The sequence below is a fragment of the Ranitomeya variabilis genome, chromosome 8 (genome assembly GCF_051348905.1).
Source record: "Ranitomeya variabilis isolate aRanVar5 chromosome 8, aRanVar5.hap1, whole genome shotgun sequence".
NCBI lineage: Eukaryota > Metazoa > Chordata > Amphibia > Anura > Dendrobatidae > Ranitomeya > Ranitomeya variabilis.
In genome coordinates, this window is record NC_135239.1 from 19,999,064 (window position 1) to 20,024,605 (window position 25,542).

Here is a 25,542-nt window from a genome sequence, read left to right on the forward strand (position 1 = left end):
TTGTAGATTGTAAGCTCACACGAGCAGTCGTCTTATTGTGCTTTAATTATTGTTTTGTTAACGTTGTTACTTATGACTGTTGTGTTTGAGACTGTTAAACTGTAAAGCGCTGCTGAATATGCTGTGATATATATATATATATATATATATATATACACACACACACATACATATACACACACACACACAGTACAGACCAAAAGTTTGGACACACCTTCTCATTTAAAGATTTTTCTGTATTTTCATGACTATGAAAATTGTACATTCACACTGAAGGCATCAAAACCATGAATTAACACATGTGGAATTATATACTTAACAAAAAAGTGTGAAACAACTGAAAATATGTCTTATATTCTAGGTTCTTCAAAGTAGCCTTTTGCTTTGATGACAGCCTTGCACACTCTTGGCATTCTCTTGATGAGCTTCAAGAGGTAGTCACCGGGAATGGTTTTCACTTCACATGTGTGCCTTGTCAGGTTTAATAAGTGGGATTTCTTGCCTTATAAATGGGGTTGGGACCATCAGTTGTGTTGTGCATTAGTCTGGTGGATACACAGCTGATTGTCCTACTGAATAGACTGTTAGAATTTGTATTATGGCAAGAAAAAAGCAGCTAAGTAAAGAAAAACGAGTGGCCATCATTACTTTAAGAAATGAAGGTCAGTCAGTCCGAAAAATTGGGCAAACTTTGAAAGTGTCCCCAAGTGCAGTGGCAAAAACCATCAAGCGCTACAAAGAAACTGGCTCACATGAGGACCGCCCCAGGAAAGGAAGACCAAGAGTCACCTCTGCTTCTGAGGATAAGTTTATCCGAGTCACCAGCCTCAGAAATCGCAGGTTAACAGCAGCTCAGATCAGAGACCAGGTCAATGCCACACAGAGTTCAAGCAGCAGACACATCTCTACAACAACTGTTAAGAGGAGACTTTGTGCAGCAGGCCTTCATTGTAAAATAGCTGCTCGGAAACCACTGCTAAGGATAGGAAACAAGAGGAAGAGACTTGTTTGGGCTAAAGAACAGAAGGAATTGACATTAGACCAGTGGAAATCTGTGTTTTGGTCTGATGAGTCCAAATTTGAGATCTTTGGTTCAAAAATCGGTATTTCAATAGAAATTCCAATGCGCTGCCTCAAATAAGAAGATTTCAGATGTGCCAAAAAGAAAACTCCAACATTCTGCTAATCCAGCACCCACAGGGCTCAATTTGCCTAAAGGAGGCCAAAGAAATGTCTTTTCGGGACTCTTTTTTGCCCCTCAACTGCGCAGCCAGCAAAGTCCTAAAAACTGGATCTGTTGCCCATAGCAACCAATCACAGCACAGCTTTCATTTTACCAGAGATGTTTAAAAAAATAAAAGCTGGGATCTGATTGGTTGCTATGGGTAACAAGCACAAAGGATTTTCTTTCTAGACAGTTTTGATTACAGTGGCCAAAGGTCCTTCATTTATAAAAACGGTTACAAAAAATAAAAACACTTGGCTCCCCATAGCAACCAATCAGAGCCCAGCTTTTATTTCTTAAACAGCTCTGGTAAAATCAAAGCTGCGCTGTGATTGGTTTCTACGGGTAGACAGACAGGTTTGCTTTTAGACAGTTTTAAATACAGCTGCCCCCCCAAAAAAAATATATTGAAAAAAAAATGTAATTATTTTAACCCCTTCCTGACATTTGCTGTACATGTACAAGGCCGCTCATTGCATTGTAGGCGACGGCTGTGCTATACAGTCCACACCCGTCTCTAAGAGTGACCCCACTCCTTCCTGTTTGTACACAACCCCCTTCATAAATGCTGTAATCCCTCAATTAAAAAAAAATAAAAATACAGCACACTTAACACTCCCCTCACGCACCGGCGCTATTCCAGCAATATGTCATGTGAGCGCTGCAGCCAATCAGCAACTTCAAATGGTTCACTCACACTGCCCTCAGACGAATCTCAGACCTGGTGCTTACATTGCTGAAATGGCGCCAACGCAGGAGGAGGACAGAAACACTGACCAAATACTGAACGCGGCCTTTAAGGCTTTTTTTTTTTTTTATATACTATGGGTATGGGAGCCACAGCATTTAGGATTGGGTTGTAAAATTAGTGGACCACCCCTTTAAATGTAACTCAAAAGCTCTGGCAGCAGCATTTAAAGTGCCGCAATAATGGTGACACAGCCATTCAGGCACCCATCGGTCCCCCCTCCTCCCTTGCAACGGGTTTTTTTTTTGTTTAGGAGATCTGGATTTTCGCCATATACTGGATTTTTGCAGTATAAAGAATGAGTGATCAAATAATCTTGGGTTCAAGCCCCTTATGAAAACTAAGAGAAAAAGTTTATTAAAATAGTAAAACCATAAAAGTTTGAATCACCCCTAGTTTCCAAAAACAAACATAAAACAAATTAAAAATTATTATTACAGTACTACGGTAATTATTCTCTATGCATTTAAGAGGTTGGCCACAGATGGAAAATTCTTATTTTCCTTTTCTTAAATGCATATATTTGGGGTGAAAATGCATATCTAATCAAAACCTGCTTTTGGTAAGCAGCTAAGACTTTGCATAAAAAAAAAAATAAAAAAAAAAAACACAGCAAAAATGTAATGTATGAACATAGCCTTGCACACCCTCCTGTTTTCCGGCAGATTAATCTTTTATGTGGTCTGTGGTCACAAATCAGATGACAACAGCCTATAATAAGATGAGCTCACTGATGGATTCTCAGTTAACTCATTCTGCAGCCAGCAATGGACATTACAACACAGAGGCTTTAGAAGACAAATGGTGCCAAATTTTTAACAAGAGTGCTAACATTTTTTAGCCACCCATAATATGATTTAAATAAATAAAAACCTTGCATAAAAAGTATAAATATGGAAAATGAGAGGATAAATTACCCGATCAGCAAGTCCTCCAGGTAAAATGGTTCTCACGATGACACCGACGGCTTTTCCACCAACAATCCCGAATCCTAATCCCGATCCATCATTAATGAGCTCAATCTCCTCCACGTGGCCCCAGATCTGCAATTTGTAAAACCACAGAAGGACATTTTTTCCAGTTTGCAAATTCTGAAATGTCTAATTTATCCTATAACAAAAGCACCAAAATAATACAAAGCAAAAGTAATATATCCACAGAACCGAAGCATAGGAAAAGCGGTTCCTTCTGGAAATCCAGTCGCGTTCCATATGGCTCCCATTAGGATGAACATTAGCGGTCGCCTATTTTATTAATTGCCTATATTCAATATCTACATATGCTGTTCATCTCGAGCGCCCCCGTAACATGAAGCCCATGCTGATCTCCAATAAATACACTCATAAAAAGGGAGAAGCAAGACTTGGATAAAAACGGACTTCTCAGACTATCATCTGATCCTAAAATCATAAATACTCTGTACTCTGTGCGGCTGTGAATTTCATCTACTCTGCACCCCCTTATTTCCTATCATTATCAACAAGTGGATCGGTCACTTCCACCCACAAGTTTAGCACACTTCACTTCTTAAATACTCTGTGCTGCTATGGAACCCTTCTATTTCCACTATGCAATTCTTCAGATTCATCCCTCTCAATCCTACTACTCGTAACATTGTCATATGGGGCCTTTAGATCACCAGTGTTACCACAAGATCATCAGACTTCTGAAATCCTCTGTGCTGCTGTGAGAACCTTTGCTATTCAAATAACTAACTTTTTTCAATTCTCACTAGATTCCATAACTCTTATAACTGTGGAACAATGTCAAATTATCAGAAATGAGAATGTGAACTTACTTGTTCTTCCTGCTGGGGAATCTGGGTTTGGGGAAGGAGCAGAGGCGGCTGTTTAGCAACAATTAAGTGAATGTGACCGGAAGACTGCTGGAGTAGAGATATGGCCTCCTGGTGTGAGACGTTCCTGTCCAGTGGGGTATAATTAATGGCCAATATCTGATCATTCTCCTTAAGTCTTCCATCTCTGAAAACAGTAACATTTGATTAGATAGATAATAGATAGACAGACTGAAATATATTCAGAGGAACCGCGCATCTCAGCAAGAATAGACAGAGAGGCCTGTCTGCAGATTGCTAAATACTTCAGAGCTACACTCACTATTCTGCTGGTGCAGTCACTGTGTATAGACATTACTGATCCTGAGTTACATCCTGTATTATACTCCAGAGCTGCACTCACTATTCTGCAGGTACAGTCACTGTGTACATACATTACATTACTAATCCTGAGTTACATCCTGTATTATACCCCAGAGCTGCACTCACTATTCTGCTGGTGCAGTCACGGTGTACATACATTACATTACTGATCCTGAGTTACATCCTGTATTATAATCCAGAGCTGCACTCACTATTCTGCTGGTGCAGTCACTGTGTACATACATTACATTACTGATCCTGAGTTACATCCTGTATTATACCCCAGAGCTGCACTCACTATTCTGCTGGTGCAGTCACTGTGTACATACATTACTGATCCTGAGTTACATCCTGTATTATACCCCAGAGCTGCACTCACTATTCTGCTGGTGCAGTCACTGTGTACATACATTACATTACTGATCCTGAATTACATCCTGAATTATAATCCAGAGCTGCACTCACTATTCTGCTGGTGCAGTCACTGTGTACATACATTACTGATCCTGAGTTACATCCTGTATTATAATCCAGAGCTGCACTCACTATTCTGCTGGTGCAGTCACTGTGTACATACATTACATTACTGATCCTGAGTTACATCCTGTATTATACTCCAGAGCTGCACTCACTATTCCACTGGTGCAGTCACTGTGTACATACATTACATTACATTACCGAACCTGAGTTACATCCTATATTACACCCCAGAGATGCACTCACTATTCTGCAGGTACAGTCACTGTGTACATACATTACATTACTGATCCTGAGTTACATCCTGTATTATACTCCAGAGCTGCACTCACTATTCTGCTGGTGCAGTCACTGTGTACATACATTACTGAACCTGAGTTACATCCTGTATTATACTCCAGAGCTGCACTCACTATTCTGCTGGTGCAGTCACTGTGTACATACATTACTGATCCTGAGTTACATCCTGTATTATACTCCAGAGCTGCACTCATTATTCCGCTGGTGCAGTCACTGTGTACATACATTAATTATCCTGTACTGATCCTGTATTATACTCCAGAGCCGAATTCACTGTTCTGCTAGTTGTGGAATAAAAGTAAATCCTGCAATCACGTTTTACTTTTCCATCTGTAGTTTATCAAGGACAGGGTGTGGACGGGGTTGAGTAACACATAAATGCAGGATCAGACTACAGAGTGCTCGCCTGTAATCTGTAACCATGGTGGCACATAGATCATAATGAGAGCTTTATACAGAAAACTGAACGCAATTTCAAAGAAGATTGTTAGAAACGTTGCTTAATTTCTGTCTTTTAGATGCATTGGGGGAATAAAAAAAAATAAAAAAAAGTGTTTGCAAAAGTCAAAATTTCTCTTGTACTCCTAATAGAAAACATATTTTCTCCATTGAGTCGTTCCCAACACACCTGTAAAGTAAAAGATAGAGTTGTCCTCACGTCTTGTTAAATTCCCAACTAAAGCTCCAGACTGACTTGTATAAGGATACAATATCTTTTTATACGATTTACTAAAAAAAAAAATTGCTCCAATTTGGGGAAATCACCTCCAAACTGAGTCTTTTTCCACTCACTTTTCGTGTTCTGAAATCCTAACAGCCGCATTCTGCCATCTGGTATCAATGACCAGTGTGAAAAGCGCTGACCTTACCTGACCCGCCACATCATTACCCACATTACTACATTCAGCCATTACGCAAAAAATAAAAATTCTCTTTCACAGAACATTACCCTCCCAGCCAATCTCCCTCCCATACGTTTTCTATCATGTTGATGGCTGCAGGTTCAGACTGATGTGAAATTATGGGTCTCCGTTACGTTACATAAACAAAACGTAGAAAAAATTGATTTGAGGTTGAAGTCAAAATACAAAAAAAAATAAAAAAAATCAAGTAATAAAACAAAAAATGATTATATGATTAATAAAAATAAAGAAAATTAAAAAATGTTTAATATAATAATAATATAATCTTACCTGTCTGCTAGGCTTCCGGGCTGAACCCCTTTCACAAATACTCCCGCGTCTCCCACATTAGGATTCTTGAGCACCACGACGCTGAATCCGAGGCCTCCTACAGCAGGTTTTTCGATATCTATATATTCAATTTGTCTGCCCTAATGAAAAACAAAAACAAATAGAATTTTGATTTGTTGAGTCGATGTCTCTGCCAACAAGTTCAATCTGCTCCGGAGAGACCGGTGAACTAGGAGAAATTTATATCCTGTAAGACAGAACAAACTCAGCACTTAGATAATAAATTAATTCTGCAGAGGATCTCACTTCATTACTTTTCCGTGAAACAGAGAGCACCACATGCAGTCAGCACCGTGACGAAAAACCTCAGGGAATTTCAGAACTATTTTCACACTTCATTCTCCAGCAGAATAAAGTTGTGCGATAAGTTCCTGCTTAAACGAGGACAGAATTAAAGGCTGTTTGGCCAAGATGACTTCTCATTTTTTAGCTTGAAATAATGAACTTGAGGCTTGTACCTTTCCTGTAGGCTCTCTGCACAAATGTGGCTTTTATCTAAAATTACATTAATAATACTCCAGAGCTGCACTCACCATTCTGCTGGTGCAGTCACTGTGTACATACATTCCATTACTGATCCTGTACTGATCCTGAGTTACATCCTGTATTATACTCCAGAGCTGCACTCACTATTCTGCTGGTGCAGTCACTGTGTACATACATTACATTACTGATCCTGAGTTACATCCAGTATTATATCCCAGAGCTGCACTCACTACTGTGCTGGTGCAGTCACTGTATACATACATTACATTACTGATCCTGTATTATACTCCAGAGCTGCACTCACTATTCTGCTGGTGCAGTCACTGTGTACACATACATTACTAATCCCGAGTTACATCTTTTATTTTATTCCAGTGCTGAACTCACTATTCTGCTGATGCAGTCACTGTGCACATACATTACATTACTGATCCTGAGTTACATCCAGTATTATATCCCAGAGCTGCACTCACTACTGTGCTGGTGGTGTCACCGTTTGGCTTATATTATACTAAAAATTGGATGAAAAACACAAAAATGCTTACTGCGCTGTAAGTTCCTTTTTCGGGCATGCACAGTTAGAACTGCCCTTCAACTCACATCACATAATGGGAACTTACAGTGCAGGCGCCGGAGACGTTAATGAAGGCACAGGAAGCGGCGCACGGAGGGGCCGAGTGATGGCTGGGAGGCATTTGTGTCCAGGGGGAAAAGACATGACCCCCGCACAGAATACAGGCATGGCGGGCAAATTAAAAAAAACAAATATTGCAGCGTTGGAAGGGACCCCAAATAGAAGAGACACCTTGACAGAATGCAGCATTAGTGCTGCACAAGGTGGCTCTTTTTGTTAAAAACACCGGGGGGGGGGGGGGGGGGGGGGGGAGAATGACAGGTTACCGTTATGTATCGCTGGGTACATAAAAAAATAAAGATGTGTTATCTAAAATAATTGCCCCTTGTGGGCCCCAGATATCTTCGGTCTGTCAACAAAAACGCTTTCTTAATAGTGGTATACACGAATGTGTTTGGTTAGAACGTCAAAATAAATCTGGAAACAAAGTTCAGTGACAACAATAAATAAGTATCAACATTCCAAAGAACGTTGCTTGATATATTTTCTACTGTATGTTTATGTGATTTTCACAGTTCCCCAAAAGGCCAATCAAATCAAAGTCCATGCAAAAAAGGACAGAACAAAAACCCAACAGATTTGAAAAAGAAAAATTAAGGGTTATTTCCACATTTGGACACTTATGACAATGGGGATCACAACAAGGTAGGTTGGGCGGGAACCACTTTCTTTATACAAGTGAAGTTCCCAAAGGTTGAATGAAGCTGCATTTATCTCTGAATATGCCATAGGAAAAAAAATTTAAATGCACAAATTGAACGTGAAAAGCACATCTAAAAGTTTTTTGGTTTTTTTTGTTTGTTTGCTTTTTTAAGTCAGTATTCTGTATCAAATGTATTTTTTTAATTCCCCCCCGATATGACAATCTTTATTCAATTAAAAATGAGAAATTTTACATTTTCCCACTGGACTTTTTTAGACTAAATTTCCTGTTTCTGGAAATTCACATGAACATTACCTGCAATGAATGAACTTCAAACCAATCTTTAATATTGAAGCATTTAATAAACATGAGCAAATTTCATTGTGTAGCAAGCGGTGACATTAAATAATCTGAACGGTGCATCCTGTGTTATCTATAGTATGTAGAGGTGTTATCTGTCACTGTGCAGGAGGACGAGGTGAGCTGTGATATCGAGTAATATGGATGGTGGATCCTGTATCATCTACTGTATATAGAGGTGTTATCAGCCATTGTACAGGAGGAGGAGGTGAGCTGTGATATCACCTATTGTGAATGGTGGATCCTGTATCATCTACTGTATATAGAGGTGTTATCAGTCATTGTACAGGAGGAGGAGGTGAGCTGTGACATCACCTATTGTGTACGGTGGATCCTGTGTTATCTATTGTATACAGAGGTGATATCAGTCACTGTACAGGAGGAGGTGAGCTGTGACATCTATTGTGTATGGTGGATCCTGTATTATCTACTTATATAGCTGTGTTAACAGTCATTGTACAGGAGGTGAGCTGTGACATCACCTATTGTGTACAGTGGATCCTGTGTTATCTATTGTATATAGAGGTGTTATCAGCCTACTGAACCGCAGCACAACCAGCTCTACCCTCTCCCAGTGTATCCTCACATATCCCCTGCAGACTATGAGCCCTCGCGGGCAGGGTCCTCCCTCCTTATGTACCTGTGTGCCCTGTTTTTTTGCTCATGTTTAATGTATTTGTCTGTATTTGCCCCCTTTTCACATGTGAAGTGCCATAGAATAAATGGCGCTATAAAAATGCATAATAATAATAATTATTATTATTGTAATCCTGCCTCTGATGATGAAACTGCTGTAAACTAATCCAAAAATGACAGGGCATGTAAGCCATAAATAACTAAAGCAGCTGGTGAGAAAACTATTTAAGGAAAAAAAAAGCCAAATTAAAAAGAAAAGAAAAAAGATACATTTTAAACAAAAGCCTGTTTAAAACAAACAGGTAATTTCTTAATTACACATTACAAAGAAAGAATAATATAATTATATACTTGTTTTTTGTTTGTTTTTTTTTCATTCAGACTTTCACTCACCTCGGCCATCTGCTGAATTTTCCTGGTGAACTCATCTGCGTCTGAATTAGAGCTGCTGAGAGGAAATCTAGACGAGACAAAGTTGTCAAAGGACAAAGAGTTGCTCTTGTTTCCCAAGTGGGCAGAGGAGTCCGCTTCAAATACCAATAAGCCTTTCTTTGTGAAATCAAATTCTGCAGAACGGTCGGCTGGCATGCGATTCAGCTAGAAAAACACAATTCATTCCAGCCAAATTGATTAAAATCCACATGATGTGTAATAAAAGCAGAAAATTCACACTAAGGAGCTGCAATTATCAATCTATATATTTCAGGATCCAGAAGAAATCATGAAGAGCAGACAGAGATTTTTCTCTTTCCCATCTTTATCTCCAAGAGTTAGGTACACATAATCAATTCCAAATCTAAATAGTTACTACCCCAAATATACGGACATTGTGTATCCTGGTTTATCACAATACAATACAGCCGGTCATATTAGAAAGATATGAAACAAATTATGTGGCCATGGCTTGGGTCTTTAGATGTTCTCTTCTCCATTCATTCGCAGTCTATCTATATTTAATACTAGCTGAAGAGGCCGGCGTTGCCCGGGCATAGTAACTGTGGTTAGTTATAACTAATTCTAATGATTATATTGCACATAAAAACATTTCACATCATGAATTTAACACTACAGATTTGCAACATAAATTAACTAAATGATTACCCAAGTATTGATAGCATTTTATTTTCAACTCATTCAAGAGCCTTTTGATAAACAACATTTTTGGTTTTCCCTTCCGGAGCAAAGATGAATATTGCCTATTAAGCAGTTGTCTTTGCTGTATGGAATTGCCTATTAAGCAGTTGTCTTTGGTGTATGCCACTGCTTATTAGGCAGTTGTCTTTGGTGTATGGTATTGCCTCTTAAGCAGTTGTCTTTTGGTACATGGCATTGCCTATTAAGCAGTTGTCTTCAGTGCATAACATTGCCTGTAAATTCCTGCACCTCATGCTCCTCCTTATACACAACATTCTCATTCCCCCCCCTCACTCCTCTCATTTCCCCCCCTCACTCCTCATTCCCTCCCCCCACTCCTCTCATTCCCTCCCCCTCATTTCCCCCCCTCACTCCTCTCATTTCCCCCCCTCACTCCTCTCATTTCCCCCCCTCACTCCTCCCTCTTTCTCCCCCCCTCACACGTGCTCAGCAACTTCTTGTTATGAGCACAGTGGTGTAATCCATGAGGCTCCTGCCTTTCCCTTGACGTCATGCCTCACAGGAGCAACTCCATTCTAGACACGACGGCGCTAGATGTGGCCTCTGCCTGCCGCGCACTGATACTGAAGGCGGCGGCCCTGACAGTAGCCCGCAGCGGCTGGGACGTTGCAGCCGGGGAGTTTTGCAGGGTGGCTTTCGAGGTGAATGTGTCTCTGCCCGTGTGCACTAACAACGTGGGACGTGTGGACGGAGCTTTGCGTGTGGAGTGAGTGTGGCTACGCGGAGTGGGCGGAGTTATGAGGAGTGGGTGTGGCTTAATACATACACAAATATATAATTTTTTTTTTTTTTTTTTTTTTTATGTTTTAGGTCTCAGAAAATGGTGACATTTTCTTTTTTAAACCACAAAATAAATAAAATTTGGTGTCGCCATAGTTGTACCATCCCAGAGAATCGTGTCACCAGGTCATTTTTACCCCAGAATGAACGTCATAAATAGAAAAAGAAAAACAAACAAACAGCAAAATTGTTGTTGTTTTTTTTTTCAATCGTTTCACTGCACTATTAATTATTTTTCAATTTTTTTCAGATTTTATGGTAAAATGAGCAAAAATTTAAAATGGCTGCATTGGAAAGGAGTTAATGGGAGCGCTCCAGCATTTCGGTCTGTGGGATGTATTTATGGGGGGCTTTTTAAACACAGGATGTCACTCAGCCGCCCACCAGACAGGGAAACACCTCACAGCACAGGTAGAACAGATGATATCAGTTGTGTTTTCACATTTAAAGGCAGATTACACAAATAAAGACCAATAACAGTGACATTTACCTCAGAAACCATTAATATCAGCACCATTCACCACAAGGAGAGAACTGCCTGTGTCATCATTCACCTCAGGAGCATTTCCCGCCTAAAAATAGTGCAGAATCTGAGGAAAGCCAGCAGTTTTCGCAATGATTGCTGGGAGTCGTAGTTTAATAATCACTCCTGCGCATTAGATAACAGCAGACGTGAACTACAGTTCCCAGAAATCCATGCGCCGCAAATGGCTTCTGGGAACTGAAGTCCAGAGAATGCAGTAACGCACGCTAGACGGGAAGAGTTACACTACAAATCCCAGAAATCATTGCGTGATCAATTCTAGGCTGAAGTAGAGGTTGTTGAGGAGAGCTCTCTTACATGAGAGGAGGGTGGAGCACATAATATGAGTGACTGCTGGGGCTTGTAGTTCCCCTGTAGCTAAGGAGCCATTCTCCTCAGATTATATAGACGGTGTTAGTCAGCTTTCAGCATCATGAATGTATAAATGTCACCATTATTATTAAGCACATTCGCTGTCAAAAGCGCCATCACATTTCTCTGACGTGTTGCGTTTTTTATTTCTGATATTTCTCCATCTTTCGATAACTCCGCTGTCGCTATGGAGTGGGTGTGGCTTTTTGGAGTGGGTGTGGCTTGATACATACTCAACTTTATACATATAATCTTTTCATATCCTCTACTTGCATCAATCCTAGATGATTTTTCGCCCTATACTCCACTCACATCCAAAGCTGCAGTCATAACCCTATTGTGTTGTCTTCTGATTTTATGCTGCCTGATGTAATATTTGCTGCTGATTTATAATTGCAGCTAAAAATTATTTAACCCTTTTATGGTACTTGTATCTTCTGCTAAATTAGCTCATATCCCTGAATATGAAATCTGTCAGCAGGTTTTTGCTATGTAACCTGGAATCATGGTCGCTTCCCCTACATCACGCTGCTCTCAGAGTACATCACAAAAACCCGCTGATGGATTCCCTTTAAGGATAATCAGTTTAAGTTTTTGCAGACACCCCACCCCTTCCCCAAGAGCCATAACTTGGTTTACATTTTTTCATTTTGATTTTACATTACTCGAAGTGGCAAACATGACCAGGTGACACGATTCTCCAGGTCAGTATGATTACGCCAATGCCCGACTTGTATCATTTTAGCAGTTTAATGGAAATCTGAACTTTGCAAAAAAAATAATTATTATGTGTGTCACCATCTTTGAAGACCTGAAACTTTTTTTTTAAATATTTTTTCATTGACAAGGATGTGAGATTACTTATTTGTTTGCGAGCCAGGCTGTAGTTTTTATTGGTGCCACTTTGGGGTTCATACAATAGCTTGATTGCATTTTTCCAGGTGGTGTAATGACCCCCACCCACCTCCACAAAAAAAGAAAAAAAAGCACTATTGACATTTCAGCGCTTTACGGGAAAAAAATAAAAATTATATATATATATATATATTTATTATTATTATTATTTATTGTTATAGCGCAAGTACAAGTACAATAATCTTGAACAATACAAGTCATAACTGGTACAGTAGGAGAGAGGACCCTGCCCGCGAAGGCTCACAATCTACAAGGGATGGGTGAGAATACAGTAGGTGAGGGTAGAGCTGGTCATGCAGCGGTTTGGTCGATCGGTGGTTACTGCAGGTTGTAGGCTTGTCGGAAGAGGTGGGTCTTCAGATTCTTTTTGAAGGTTTCGATGGTAGGTGAGAGTCTGATGTGTTGTGGTAGAGGGTTCCAGAGTAGGGGGGATACGAGAGAAATCTTGTATGCGATTGTGGGAAGAGGAGATAAGAGGGGAGTAGAGAAGGAGATCTTGTGAGGATCGGAGGTTGTGTGTAGGTAAGTACCGGGAGACGAGGTCACAGATGTATGGAGGAGACAGGTTGTGGATGGCTTTGTACGTCATGGTTAGGCTTTTGTACTGGAGTCTCTGGGTAATGGGGAACCAATGAAGGGATTGACAGAGGGGAGAGGTCAGGGAATAGCGGGGGGACAGGTGGATTAGTCGGGCAGCAGAGTTTAGAATAGATTGGAGGGGTGCGAGAGTGTTAGAGGGGAGGCCACAGAGCAGGAGGTTGCAGTAGTCAAGGCGAGAGATGATGAGGGCATGGACTAGGGTTTTTGCAGATTCTTGGTTGAGGAATGAACAGATTTGTGAAATATTTTTGAGTTGAAGTCGGCAGGAAGTGGAAAGGGCATGGATATGTGGTTTGAAGGAGAAATCAGCGTCAAGGATTACCCCGAGGCAGCGAGCTTGTGGGACTGGGGAGAGTGGGCAGCCATTTACTGTAATGGATAGGTTCGTTGGGGGTCACGTGAGATGGGGGAAAGATGATGAATTCTGTTTTGTCCATGTTATGTTTCAGAAATCTAGCAGAGAAGAAGGATGAAATAGTGGACAGACATTGAGGGATTCTGGTTAGTAGGGAGGTGATATCTGGTCCAGAGATGTAGATCTGTGTGTCATCAGCATAGAGGTGATATTGAAAGCCATGAGATTCTATGAGCTGTCCCAGGCCAAAGGTGTAAATGGAGAAGAGCATGGGCCCTAGGACTGAACCTTGTGGGACTCCGACAGATAGGGGGCGAGGTGAGGAGGTGGTGTGTGAGTGGGAGACGCTGAATGTCCGGTCTGTTAGGTATGACGAGATCCAGGATAGGGCCAAGTCTGTGATGCCAAGGGTTGAGAGGGTCTGTAATAATAGGGAATGGTCCACTGTGTCAAAGGCAGCCGACAGGTCCAGGAGGAGGAGGACAGAGTAGTGTCGCTTGCTCTTCGCGGTTAAGAGGTCATTGGTGACCTTAGTTAGGGCAGTTTCAGTGGAGTGGTGTGACCGGAAGCCAGATTGTAAGCGGTCGAAGAGGGAGCAAGAAGAGAGATGGGAGGACAGTTCAAGGTAGACGTGTTGTTCCAGTAGTTTTGAGGCATAGGGGAGAAGTGATATAGGGGGATAGCTAGATACAGAGGATGGGTCAAGAGAGAGCTTTTTGAGGATAGGTGTGATGGAGGCATGTTTAAAGCTTGAGGGGAAAACACCAGTTGTTAGTGATATGTTGAAGAGATGGGTTAGGGTTGGGATGAAGACTGTGGTGAGGTTTGGGATGAAGTGGGATGGGATCGGGTCAAGTGCACAGGTGGTGAGATGTGATCTTGAGAGTAGAGTGGAGAGTCGATCTTCTGTAATGGTGAAGTTGGTTTTGGAGGTGGAGGGCTGGGAAGTCGAGAGGAAGGGCTCTTGGGGTTGTTGACCAAAACTGTCTCTGATGTTATCAATCTTCTGCTTGAAAAATGAGGCAAAGTCTTCAGCTGAGATGAGTGGGGAGGGAGGAGGTGCTGGGGGAAGGAGGAGAGAGTTGAAGGTGTTAAATAACTGTTTAGGGTTGTGAGACAGGGAGGATATGAGAGATGAGAAGTAGGTTTGTTTAGCTGTGGCGAGTGTGGACTTGAAATTAGTGAGGGACTGTTTGAATGCGATGAAGTGCTCGTTGGAGTGGGATCTTTTCCATCTGCGCTCAGCAGCCCTGGAAGCTTGCCTCAGTTCTTTGGTCAGGCTGGTGTGCCAGGGCTGTCTGTTGATTTTGCGAGCTTTGGTATGTGTAAGTGGGGCAGCAGATTCCAAAGCTACAGCTATTGTGGTGTTATATAGAGCGGCAGCGTCATCCGCATTGTGTAAGGAACTTATATCTGTGAGAGGGAGGAGGGATTCAGAGAATGAATGTAGGTCAAGATGTTTAAGATTTCTGAGAGGGTGTGAAACTTTGTGGGGTGGGGATTGCAGACATGGAGTGGAGAGGGAAGAGAATGTGAGAAGGTTGTGGTGAGAGAGAGGAAGAGGTGAGTTAGAGAGGTTAGATAGGGAGCAGAGGCGGGTGAAGATGAGGTCCAGTGTGTGGCCATCTTTGTGGGTGGCTGTAGAAGACCATTGAGTGAGGCCGAAGGAGGAAGTGAGAGATAGAAGTTTAGTGGCAGCTGAGAGGGAAGTGTCAATGGGGATGTTGAAGTTGCCCATGATGATAGTAGGGATGTCCGCGGAAAGGAAATGAAGTAGCCAGGTGGTGAAGTGTTCAAAGAAGGTGGTGGCTGGCCCTGGAGGGCGGTAGATGACAGCCAGTTGGGAGGTTGGAGGGGGAGTAGATGCACACAGAGTGCACCTCAAAGGAAGGGAGGGTAACAGAGGGTGGCAGTGGGATTGGGGTGAAGAAGACCAACTCCTCCGTCATGTTTGCTGCTGGGGCGGGGTGTGTGAGAAAGGTGGAAGCCATCATACGAAAGTGCAGCAGGAGAGGCTGTGTCAGAAGTGGTGAGCCAGGTTTCGGTGATGGCGAGGAAGGAAAGTTTGGTAGTAACAAAAATATCATGGATGTAGGAAAGCTTGTTGCAGAGAGCGAGCGTTCCATAGAGCTCCTGTTAGTGGGACTGGGGAAGCGGGGGCTGGGCGAATGGGTATAAAGTTAGAGAGGTTACGGAAGGTTGTGATATAGCGTGGATGGAAGGTAGAAATGACTGTGGGAATGTGGTGAGGAGGACCAGGATTTGGAGAGATATCACCAGCAGTGAGCAGGAGCAGAGAAAGTGTCAGTGTCTATATTATATATATATTGTCTAAGGGGTACTTCCGTCTTTCTGTCGGCAACTTCAGTCACGGAAATCCCGCGTCACTGATTGGTCTCGCCAGCTGACTGTCATGGCTGCCGCGACCAATCAGCGACGGGCACAGTCCAATTAGTCCCTCCCTACTCCCCTGCAGTCAGTGCCTGGCGCCCGCTCCATACTACCCTCCAGTCACCGCTGACACAGGGTTAATGCCAGCGGTAACGGACCGCATTAGGCTGCGGGTTACACACTCCGTTACCGCCGCTATTAACCCTGTGTGACCAAGTTTTTACTATAGATGCTGCCTATGCAGCATCAATAGTAAAAAGATCTAATATTAAAAATAATAATAAAAAAAAAAACCTTCTATTTTCACCTTCCGTAGGCCGACGATGCGCTCGCGCCTGCAGGTTCCGGTGCTAAGGATGCTATGCGAGAAGGACCCGCCATAACGTCACGGTCATGTGACCGCGACGTCAACATAGGGCCTGCGCGAGAAGGACCTGCCATGACGTCATGGTCATGTGACCGCGACGTCATCACAGGTCCTGCGCTCATACCAACCCTGGGACCGGAAGCTGCCGCGTGCACCACACACAGGCGACAGGACTACAAGGAGCCCCTCGGAAGGTGAGTATATGTTTATTTTTGTGACATATGTGGCTGGGCAATATACTACGTAGCTGGGCAATATACTACGTGGCTCTGTGCTGTATACTATGTCCCTGTGCAATATACTACGTGGCTGGGCAATATATCACCATATTTTTGAGTGTCCCCAGGAGACATGAACCAGTGATCATTGATCGCTAGTATTAGAACACTTCAGCATTGGCGTATATAGTATAAAAGTGAGGAAGTGAATGCAGCCGAGACCTCGTGGGCTCCATATTTGATGCACACCACCCAATTATGTCCCGATTTATGTTGAATTGTTTGTCTCCAAACATCATTTTTTAATTCGGCCAATGCAGAATGCTTAATTCTTAGTGCATACCGTCCTGCTAACAGATGATAGTGCTTTCTGCATACCTGTTCCTTGAGTTGTTTGATTGACTGCTGCACGGTCAGGATCTGGTTAAACAGCGGGCTGGCCAGCGTGTCGCGCAGGATACATAACTTGTCATGGTGGGAGAGTTCTCCTTTATCTTTCAGTTTCTTCTGCAGGCGGTCGGCGATCTGCAGCACCTTCTGCTTGTCCACAGAGACCGAGCCTAAAACAAGATCCATCAGCACTGAAACCTCCTATATACAAAGTAACATTGTTTCAGAGGCAGAAAAGAAATATTGTATTTACCGGTGTCAAGAAATTCTGGCATCTTCCCAGCCGTGGATGATCCACTCGAGAAATCTGGAAACACAGGGACTATATGTAACATGGTTTATTTCAGCATCATTTAACCTTTTGCCGCAGTCAGACTTTATAAACTCTTTATGTTTAGGGAGTTTTTTGTTGATATGAAAAGTTTTACAACATTGTGTCTCAATTCCTTACTAGTTTACAAGCTCTACGCTTGCTGTCAGTGAATGAGAATAATTCCAGAGACTTTTCGCCACTCTTTACAGAATGCTAAAGCACACGCTTCCCCCCCTTCTAAGCCCCGTTGTCTATTTATCTGCTACACCAGCTCATTGGGTGCAAAACACTAGGACACACTTGGGTTTGCGCACAAGTTAAGTATTTGCAGCAGAAACTTCTGCACCATTTTCTGCAGGAAAAATGTTACGTAAAATAGGCGCATTATTTCCATGTTTTCTTTACATGCCTTTTTGTTGCAGATTTTTCCCTATTTATTAGCAATGGTGAAATCTGCAGCGAAATTGCTGAAAGAATTAACATGCTGCAGATTTAACTCTGCAAGTCAAAAATAAGCATGTGCATGAGATCTTAGGAACTTCCTTCACTTTGCTGGCACTAGGAAATCATTCAGGTTGTCACAAAACAGGGCACAAAAAAAAAAAAAAAAAAAAGAAAAAAAAGGGTCGCAAAAATGCAACAGATTGGCAACATGTGTAAGGCTTTTAAAGTTATGGTGAAATTAAGAGCAGAGGTGAGCGTCATTGTCTTTTGCTTATAGGATGTGAATAACTTCTGGGAATTTCGTTACTTATATGCATGCATTCTGAGCTGCAAAATTTTAAAACTAAGTTATTATAAATTTTGCATCATTTGTCTTCTATAAGCCTCTACGTGTCATTGTCTATTACAGGCCACGAATGAGCTAATGAAGCACTTCCATGAAATATTTTGTGCCCTAAACCTGTATTAACGTAGTAATATTTGCACCGATCATCATCATCTTCCCCAGTTACCAGCGCTGCTCAGATCCTCTTCTGGGTCACTTGACTTGTCGGATCACACTGGGGTCTATGCAGGAGCTGGAATTGGTTTTTACTTTGTGAATTTACTAAGTCTTGTTCTGACGCTTGCATAGACTTACATTGTAAAAGTGACTTATTTTTTATGCTTATTTATGTAGCACCATTATATGCTGCAGAGCTTTACAGACATCATCTCTGTCTCCATTGGGGCTCACAATCTAAATTCCCTATCAGTTGGTCTTTGGAGCGTGAAAGGAAACTGAAGAACATGGTGGAAACCCACGAAAACACGGGGAGAACATACAAACTTCTTGCAGATGTTCGTGGTAGGATTTAAATCCAGGATCCCAGCGCTCTGCAGTGCTAACCACTGAGCCACCATGTATAGTGCTAACCACTGAGCCACCATGTATAGTGCTAACCACTGAGCCACCCTGACTTCCAGCTCACCCAAACCCCAGTGTTAGGCCAGGATCACACATACACGAGATACGGCCGAGTCTCGCAGGTGAAAACCCAGCTCTGGTGCCGGCACTCCGGAGCGGAGCGTGCAGCTCCATGTATTGCTGTGCGGCCGCACGCTTCGCTCCCAAGTGCCGGCGCCAGAGCTGGGTTTTCACCTGCGAGTCTCGGCCGTATCTCGCGTATATGTGATCCTGGCCTTATCCAGCAGGTCAGAATAGTAGTCACGTGATCCAGAAGAGGAGCGGAGCGGCGCTGGAAACTGCAGAAGACGGCGATCGCTAATTATATTATAACTTTTACACAGGTTTAGAGTAGAAAAACTTTCAGAGCACAGCTTCTTTATCTAAGCCTATGTGCACACTATGTCTTTTTCAGGTGGGTGCACTGCATGACCCACCTGTAAAAAAAACAAACAAAAAAACACCAAAGAAATGTTAAAAAGAATGAACATGTAAACTGCAAGGCAAAAAAGGACCTGTTGCGCTTATGTTCAGTCTTTTGAACTCCTTTTAACTGATTCCAATCATTAACTGCAAGTAAGGATGTTACAAACAGAGAGGAAATCAACCACACAGAATATCATAAAAATTAATATGTGAGGAACCCCTATATATTCCTGTAAACATAGATCAGTATATTTTCAGCAAAGGTTGGCTATACTGATCCCAGTAGGCTCCAGGTTTTCTTGGGCCCCGGGTGTAAGATTGTCAATGGCCCCTTTAACACATACCACGATTCATGATGCACAGATACGGCAGAGAAATATAAATATAGTACAATGCCAAAGATTTCATTTACTGCTTACATTACATGAGTGATATCTATTGTAAATTCTACAATAGCTCAGAAACCGGTGAAGTCTCGCAGCGCACAGAATGACTGCAAACTTATTTTAGACCAGACAGTGTAGTCCTCTATACAGTATTATGTGCACCACATAGTCCTCCATACAGTATTATGGGCACCACAAAGTCCTCCATACAGTATTATGGGCACCACATAGCCCTCCATACAGTATTATAGGTACAACATAGTCCTCCATACAGTATTATGGGCCCCATATACTGCTCCATACAGTATTAATGGCCCCATATATTGTCCCATAGAATATAATGGGCCCCATAAAATGCTTCATACATAAAAAGACAATCAAATACTCACCTCTCCCCAATCCCCACTGCTCCGGTCTCTTCAGCATCTTCCAACTCTCTGCTCTGGTCAGCACAGAGGGCGTCCTGTAGTGACTTCATTGCACCCTCTGCCCTGAGACATCACAAAAGAGTCAGAAGACGCTGAAGAGACGGGAGCAGCAGGGAAAGGGGAGAGGTGGCACCGGGCTTTCCTGATTGATGAGACCCATAGCATGCCCATGTTCCCGACGGCAAGTGGGCCCCCCAGTTCGTTCAGAGCCTCGGCAATTGCCCAGGTGGTGACACTAGCCCTGATACTGATACACTGTAACAAACAAATGTATACATTTTTTTTTTAGTCTGGGAGACTGGATAAAACAAAAGCACAAAGTATATTAATCATCACAAAAATAATAATGTATTCCAGAAAACATTTGTACAGAAATTTAGGAGTGACTGAGAGCAGATCTCATCTGGGTGTCTGTGGGGAACAGATGGTAGTAAAAGAGGATTACGGATTTTTTAGATTCAGCTGTTAACATAATGACTGTCATAGTCCTAAGCAGGTTAAAGCACCTCCAAAGTGAAGCTCCGGAATGGATCCTCTTATAAAAGGGAATTGCATTCTAAGTAATTTACTAATAAGCGGAACGCAGGAACAAGGCAACGTATCTTAGGTCCTAAAGCAAGTGATCCTGCCAGAAAATTTGGGGCAGTTTGAGGATGCTCGGTAGCTGCATAAATAGAAACTTTATCATGAAATCTCAAAATTTCACCAAGGGCTCGTGCAGACAACTGTAGTTTTGGTCTGAGTGCGATCTATCAAAACATTGGACCAATGTGAGGCAGTGCACAGGATTTTCATGGGACTATCAGAATGGAGAAATGTATTTATATATTTTTGTCCCCACATCCAAGAAAAGCAGATCAGAGTATGTGATATAACCAAACCATTTTTGTCAGAGGGGGCACATGTAGTGATATAGAAGTCAGATTCGCTTTGTTGCCCCCAGTACGATACGTTTACTATATCAAGAAAAATACTGCAAAATTTCAGTTTAAATTCTGGGCAATTGACACAATTTCTGCTTGATGTTACTGAAATGAAAACATCTGCAGGCAGAACAGTTGTATGTCTGAATGAGACCCTACCAATCCTCAGAGTTCAGCAGCCTGGGCTTCAGACTGATAGATCATAAACTTGAGGGTGATTTATTGTCAGGATGTGTTTCGCTCACAGAGAATTTTCTAGAATAGATACAACTGTAACAGACGTAAAGCTGTGAGAAGTACCAGGTTTTCAGCTTTTGAGTCAAATCTCTGCTTGCTTTCAAGAAAAGGAAATATTTTTGTCTACATCCACATGGCAAGAATCATATTTCCTACAATTATATTCAGTCTAGGCAATCCTCTGTGAGCTGAAAACACCAGCTAAACAAATCTCTCTTCTGTCCTGAAAGTTTGTTACAATGTATCAGCCTGGTGTCCAATCTGTTTAGTTCACAGAGGTTTGTTAGGCTATTTTCCCTAGATGAACTTTCGGTGAGTTTTTTCCATGTTGCAGAATTTCTGCACCTATTATGTAAATTAGTTTACTTGCATTTTTTCATGGCATTTCTGTGTGCATTTATTTACATGCAATTTTATGGCTGTGGTTTTTGTCTCTTCTTGGCGAGTCATGCTTTAAAGAGGTTATCCACTACTTTTTGATTGATTGACCTATTCTAAGGATAGATTATCAATGTCTGATCTCGCGGTGTTTGACACCCGGTACCACCGCTGATCAGCCATTATCGGTGCCGCTGGCCGCAAGTACTCACTGATCATCTTCTGGTAGCGGCTGAGGCTTTGTACTACATCTCCACCTCCTATTCAAACCAACAGGAGGCAGATGTATAGTACCCTGCGGCAGCCACAATCAGAAGAAAGCCAGCTCCGCAAGTGGGTACTTCCTATAACAGCTGATCGGCGGGGATGTCAGACCTGGCTGATCAGACATTAATAGTAGGTAATCAATCGAAAAGTAGTGGACAACCTCTTTAAATAAAGTGGTTTTGTTTTGATACTTCCTGGTATTTGGCCTTGACAACATTTTATTGATTTACGTAGATATGGATTACATGCATTTTCACAGCAGAGATAGACTAAAAACGTGCATTTTGTACCTATGGATTTTCCACATATAATGCAAGTCTAGCACATCTGCACATAAAGCTCAGCATATCCGCAAGAGAAGTTGACATATCGCGGATTGTAAACACGCACTGCAGATGAGTTTACCCTGAGTGAAAAAGATGCACAATGTGCATGAGATTTCTATAAACCCTTTCCATTTTTCTGGAACCATGAGATGCTTGCATTTTTGATACAGCGAAAATGTGCAGGGTTAAAAAGGTCATCATGGGAACATAGCCTTAGGCTATGTTCACATGTCACATTATTGCAGCTTTTTTATGCTAGTTTTCAGCTGGGTTTTTCACAGTATCAGCAGAGTCTATGAGATTTCAGAAAGCTAATGCACACAGCTGACTTTTGTCAAGGAGCTCCGTTTTTGCAAAGTGCAGCATGTCATTTCTTTCAGGGGTTTTCACCCCTTGAAAGCAATGGATAGTTAAAAAAATGCAGATATTAGATTTTACTAGTTTTTGGTGCCAAAAACCTGATGAAATTAAATGATTATTTTTCTATGCACCAAACTGTATCAGTATGCACAAGAGATGGATGTACCCTGACAAAAACGCACCAAAAACTAAGCACATAACGCAGCAAAAAAAAAAAAAAAAAAATGCAGCAAAGCCTTCTTTGTTACGTAGCTTCTTTAAGCTATGTGCACACGTTGCGGAATGGGGTGCAGAATTTTCTGCACAAAATCCGCATCTCCTGGCAGAAACCGCAGGTGCAGATTTGCCGTGGATTTTGTGCGGTTTTTATTTGGATTTTCTGCGGTTTTTACCACTGCAGATTTCTATAATGGAAGGGTGCAGAAACGCTGAATATCTGCACAAAAGAAGTGACATGCACTTCTTTTAAATCCGCAGTGTTTCCGCACAGCTTTTTTTTTTTTTCCACATTGATTTACATTGTACTGTAAGTCACAGTGCGGATCTGCAGCGTTTGTGTGTGGAAAAATCCGCTGCAGATCCGCACTAAATCCAGATCGTGTGCACATAGCCTTACTGCCAAGAGAGCTGGTTTTGCCTGCAAAAAAAAAAAAAAAAAACCGTGCAAAACATAGCAGCAGATTTTCCTCAAGGAAAAACCCGCAGCATTTACATTACAAGGAAACACAGTAACAGTTTGCTATAATGTATCTAGACTGGATACAATTGTAACAAAACACTCAGCTACAAAAGAAACAAAAAAAATTACATAATTTCTTTATAATTGTTTTACAACCAGAGAATGAGAAATTATATTCAGATTCACTGACAGCAAGATCTTGGCGAATCATTACAGAAAGTGCATTAGAAACTTGCAGAACTCTTCTTGATACAATGATTCCCACTTTATTTACATAACACTGAAACATTGTTTCCACTTCATCACATGATTTTTCTACAGTCATTTCCTGGCTTCCTGGACTTGTCCTTTCTACAGGAAGGTTTCAGCTTTGGATTAGAGGAAACATTCAGATCATCTACTACAGAATTCTTGCTGCAGATCTCCGGCTAGGAGCCACAAACAAGTGAAATACAAACAGGCAGAGGATTTGGGGCTGTGGATATGGGAATCTCAGGCTGCCAGTCACTTCCTGTATCCCTGTATGCTGCAAGTTCCCAAGGGAGCAGGGTGTGGTGGGGTCACCTGATACAGGAGGGGGCTCACACCTGGACAGGGGTAGGAGGGGGAGGGCAGCTGAGTGCCAGGGTCTCCAGCTTGGCACATACCTCACTCTCTGCAATCTCCAATCACTCCCAGCTTGTGGCAGCTGCTGCACTTTGGGTTCTGGACTTTTTTTTTTTTTTTTCAAGCTTTATTTAAAGTTAACAAACGAACAAAGTGACAATGAGCCCAAAGGTAACAGCAGCAGGTAGGGAGGTTGACAAACAGGAAATGTAGCTAAATAGTTGGTCATATCCTCCTATTCCCAGGGAGATACTTGTATGCAGGTGACACATATCATATAATTATAGGGGAAGTGCACTGTATTATTTCTGCAAGAATACATAATTACAAAGTTAAGGCTATGTGCACACGTAGGAAAAGAGGTGCAGAATTTTCTGCACAAAATCTGCATCTCCTGGCAGAATCCGCAGCCGCGGATTTGCTGCGGTTTTTATGCAGATTTTGTGCGGATTTTGCCACTGCGGATTTTTAACATGGAGGAGTGCAGAAACGCTGCAGATCCGCACAAAAGAAGTGACATGCACTTCTTTGAAATCCGCAGCAATTCCGCACTGATTTTTCCGCACCATGTGCACAGCTTTTTTTTTCCATTGAAGAACATTGTACTGTACATCACAGTGTGGATCTGCAGCGGATCCACAGCAAATCCGCATCGTGTGCACGTAGCCTAACAGTTTAAATTTAAAAGCTATTTTAATGCCAAAAACTTGTAAGTTAGATGGTTTACCCAGGAAGAGTCTCCCACCCAAGTTGACATGGCGAGTAATGTGAACAGATCCTCTGCATGATAGGCTACGTTCACATTTGCGTTGTGCGCTGCAGCGTCGGCGACGCAACGCACAACGCAAATGTGAACGCTTGCACAACGCAGCGTTTTGTGACGCATGCGTCCTTTTTTTGCTTGATTTTGGCCGCACAAAAAATGCAACTTGCTGCGTCCTGTGCGCCCTGACGCGTGAGGCGCAGCGACGCATGCGTCACAAAACGCAAATGCAACGCATGTCCATGCGCCCCCATGTTAAATATAGGGGTGCATGACGCATGCGGCGACGCAGCGGCGCCCGACGCTGCGTCGCACAACGCTAATGTGAACGTAGCCATACAGATAAGTCTCTCCACATCTGTTAGGGGAGTTGGCAAGAACAAAAAAAAAAAAACATAGTTCCTTCCTTTAGGCTGTGTGCCCACAATTAGTTTTTGGTGCGTTTTTTAATTGATCTGTGGGGCGTATTTCAAATCCGCAACATGTCAATCTCTCTTGTGGGAACGCTGAGTTTTATCTGCAGATTTGAATTAGGTGCAAAACATCTGCAGGTAAGAAAACGCAGAAGAGTTATAAGAGCATTTCTGTGGCAGAGACGCATCAGAAAAAGTATGTGATCCGCACATGGCTGTATCAATAAAGTTCTGACAAAGCCAAATACCAGGAACTATCAAAAACAGTTTAAACAACAAAAAAAACAAAACAGTATCTTTAAGGCTGGGGTCACATAATATTATATTGTTCACATTTGCATCCAGAAAAGTGAGACATTTCTTTTTTTCACTTGTCATCTGTGCAGCTATTAATCATTTACTGTTTCCTATGTTACAGAGTTAAAATGAATAAAAATCGGATGCTGTACTGTGGCACCATTTGACATTGATTTTTTTTTGTACACATAGATTTGAAAGGGCATGTCTCATCCGATTTTCAGAGGAAAATTGGACATGCCGTGATTTTTTTTTCACCTGCACAATCAGTCCGTGAAAAAAATCATTCACCTGCACTGTCCCATTAAATAACATTGGTCCGAGGTCCGTTTTTTTGATGGGTAGCACTCGGACAGAAAATATG

General features: G+C 42.1%; 1 protein-coding gene across 2 annotated transcripts in view; it reads right to left on the reverse strand.

Annotated features, from left to right (window-relative positions):
* Nucleotides 1–23,836, reverse strand: part of PATJ (PATJ crumbs cell polarity complex component) — a 208,714-nt gene extending 184,878 nt beyond the window's left edge. The window contains exons 1-8 of one of the 2 annotated variants that reach the window (XM_077277128.1): nt 23,747–23,814; nt 18,230–18,321; nt 17,240–17,293; nt 16,975–17,156; nt 9,314–9,517; nt 6,102–6,241; nt 3,772–3,955; nt 2,891–3,016 (exon numbers count right to left, since the gene is read on the reverse strand). In XM_077277128.1, coding sequence (XP_077133243.1) covers nt 2,891–3,016; nt 3,772–3,955; nt 6,102–6,241; nt 9,314–9,517; nt 16,975–17,156; nt 17,240–17,293; nt 18,230–18,242 — 903 coding nt within the window. In that variant the 5' untranslated portion in view covers nt 18,243–18,321; nt 23,747–23,814. Of the gene's footprint in view, nt 1–2,890; nt 3,017–3,771; nt 3,956–6,101; nt 6,242–9,313; nt 9,518–16,974; nt 17,157–17,239; nt 17,294–18,229; nt 18,322–23,746 lie in introns of both variants that reach the window. The other variant, XM_077277129.1, reaches the window with a different exon arrangement.
* Nucleotides 23,837–25,542: the final 1,706 nt, after the last annotated feature.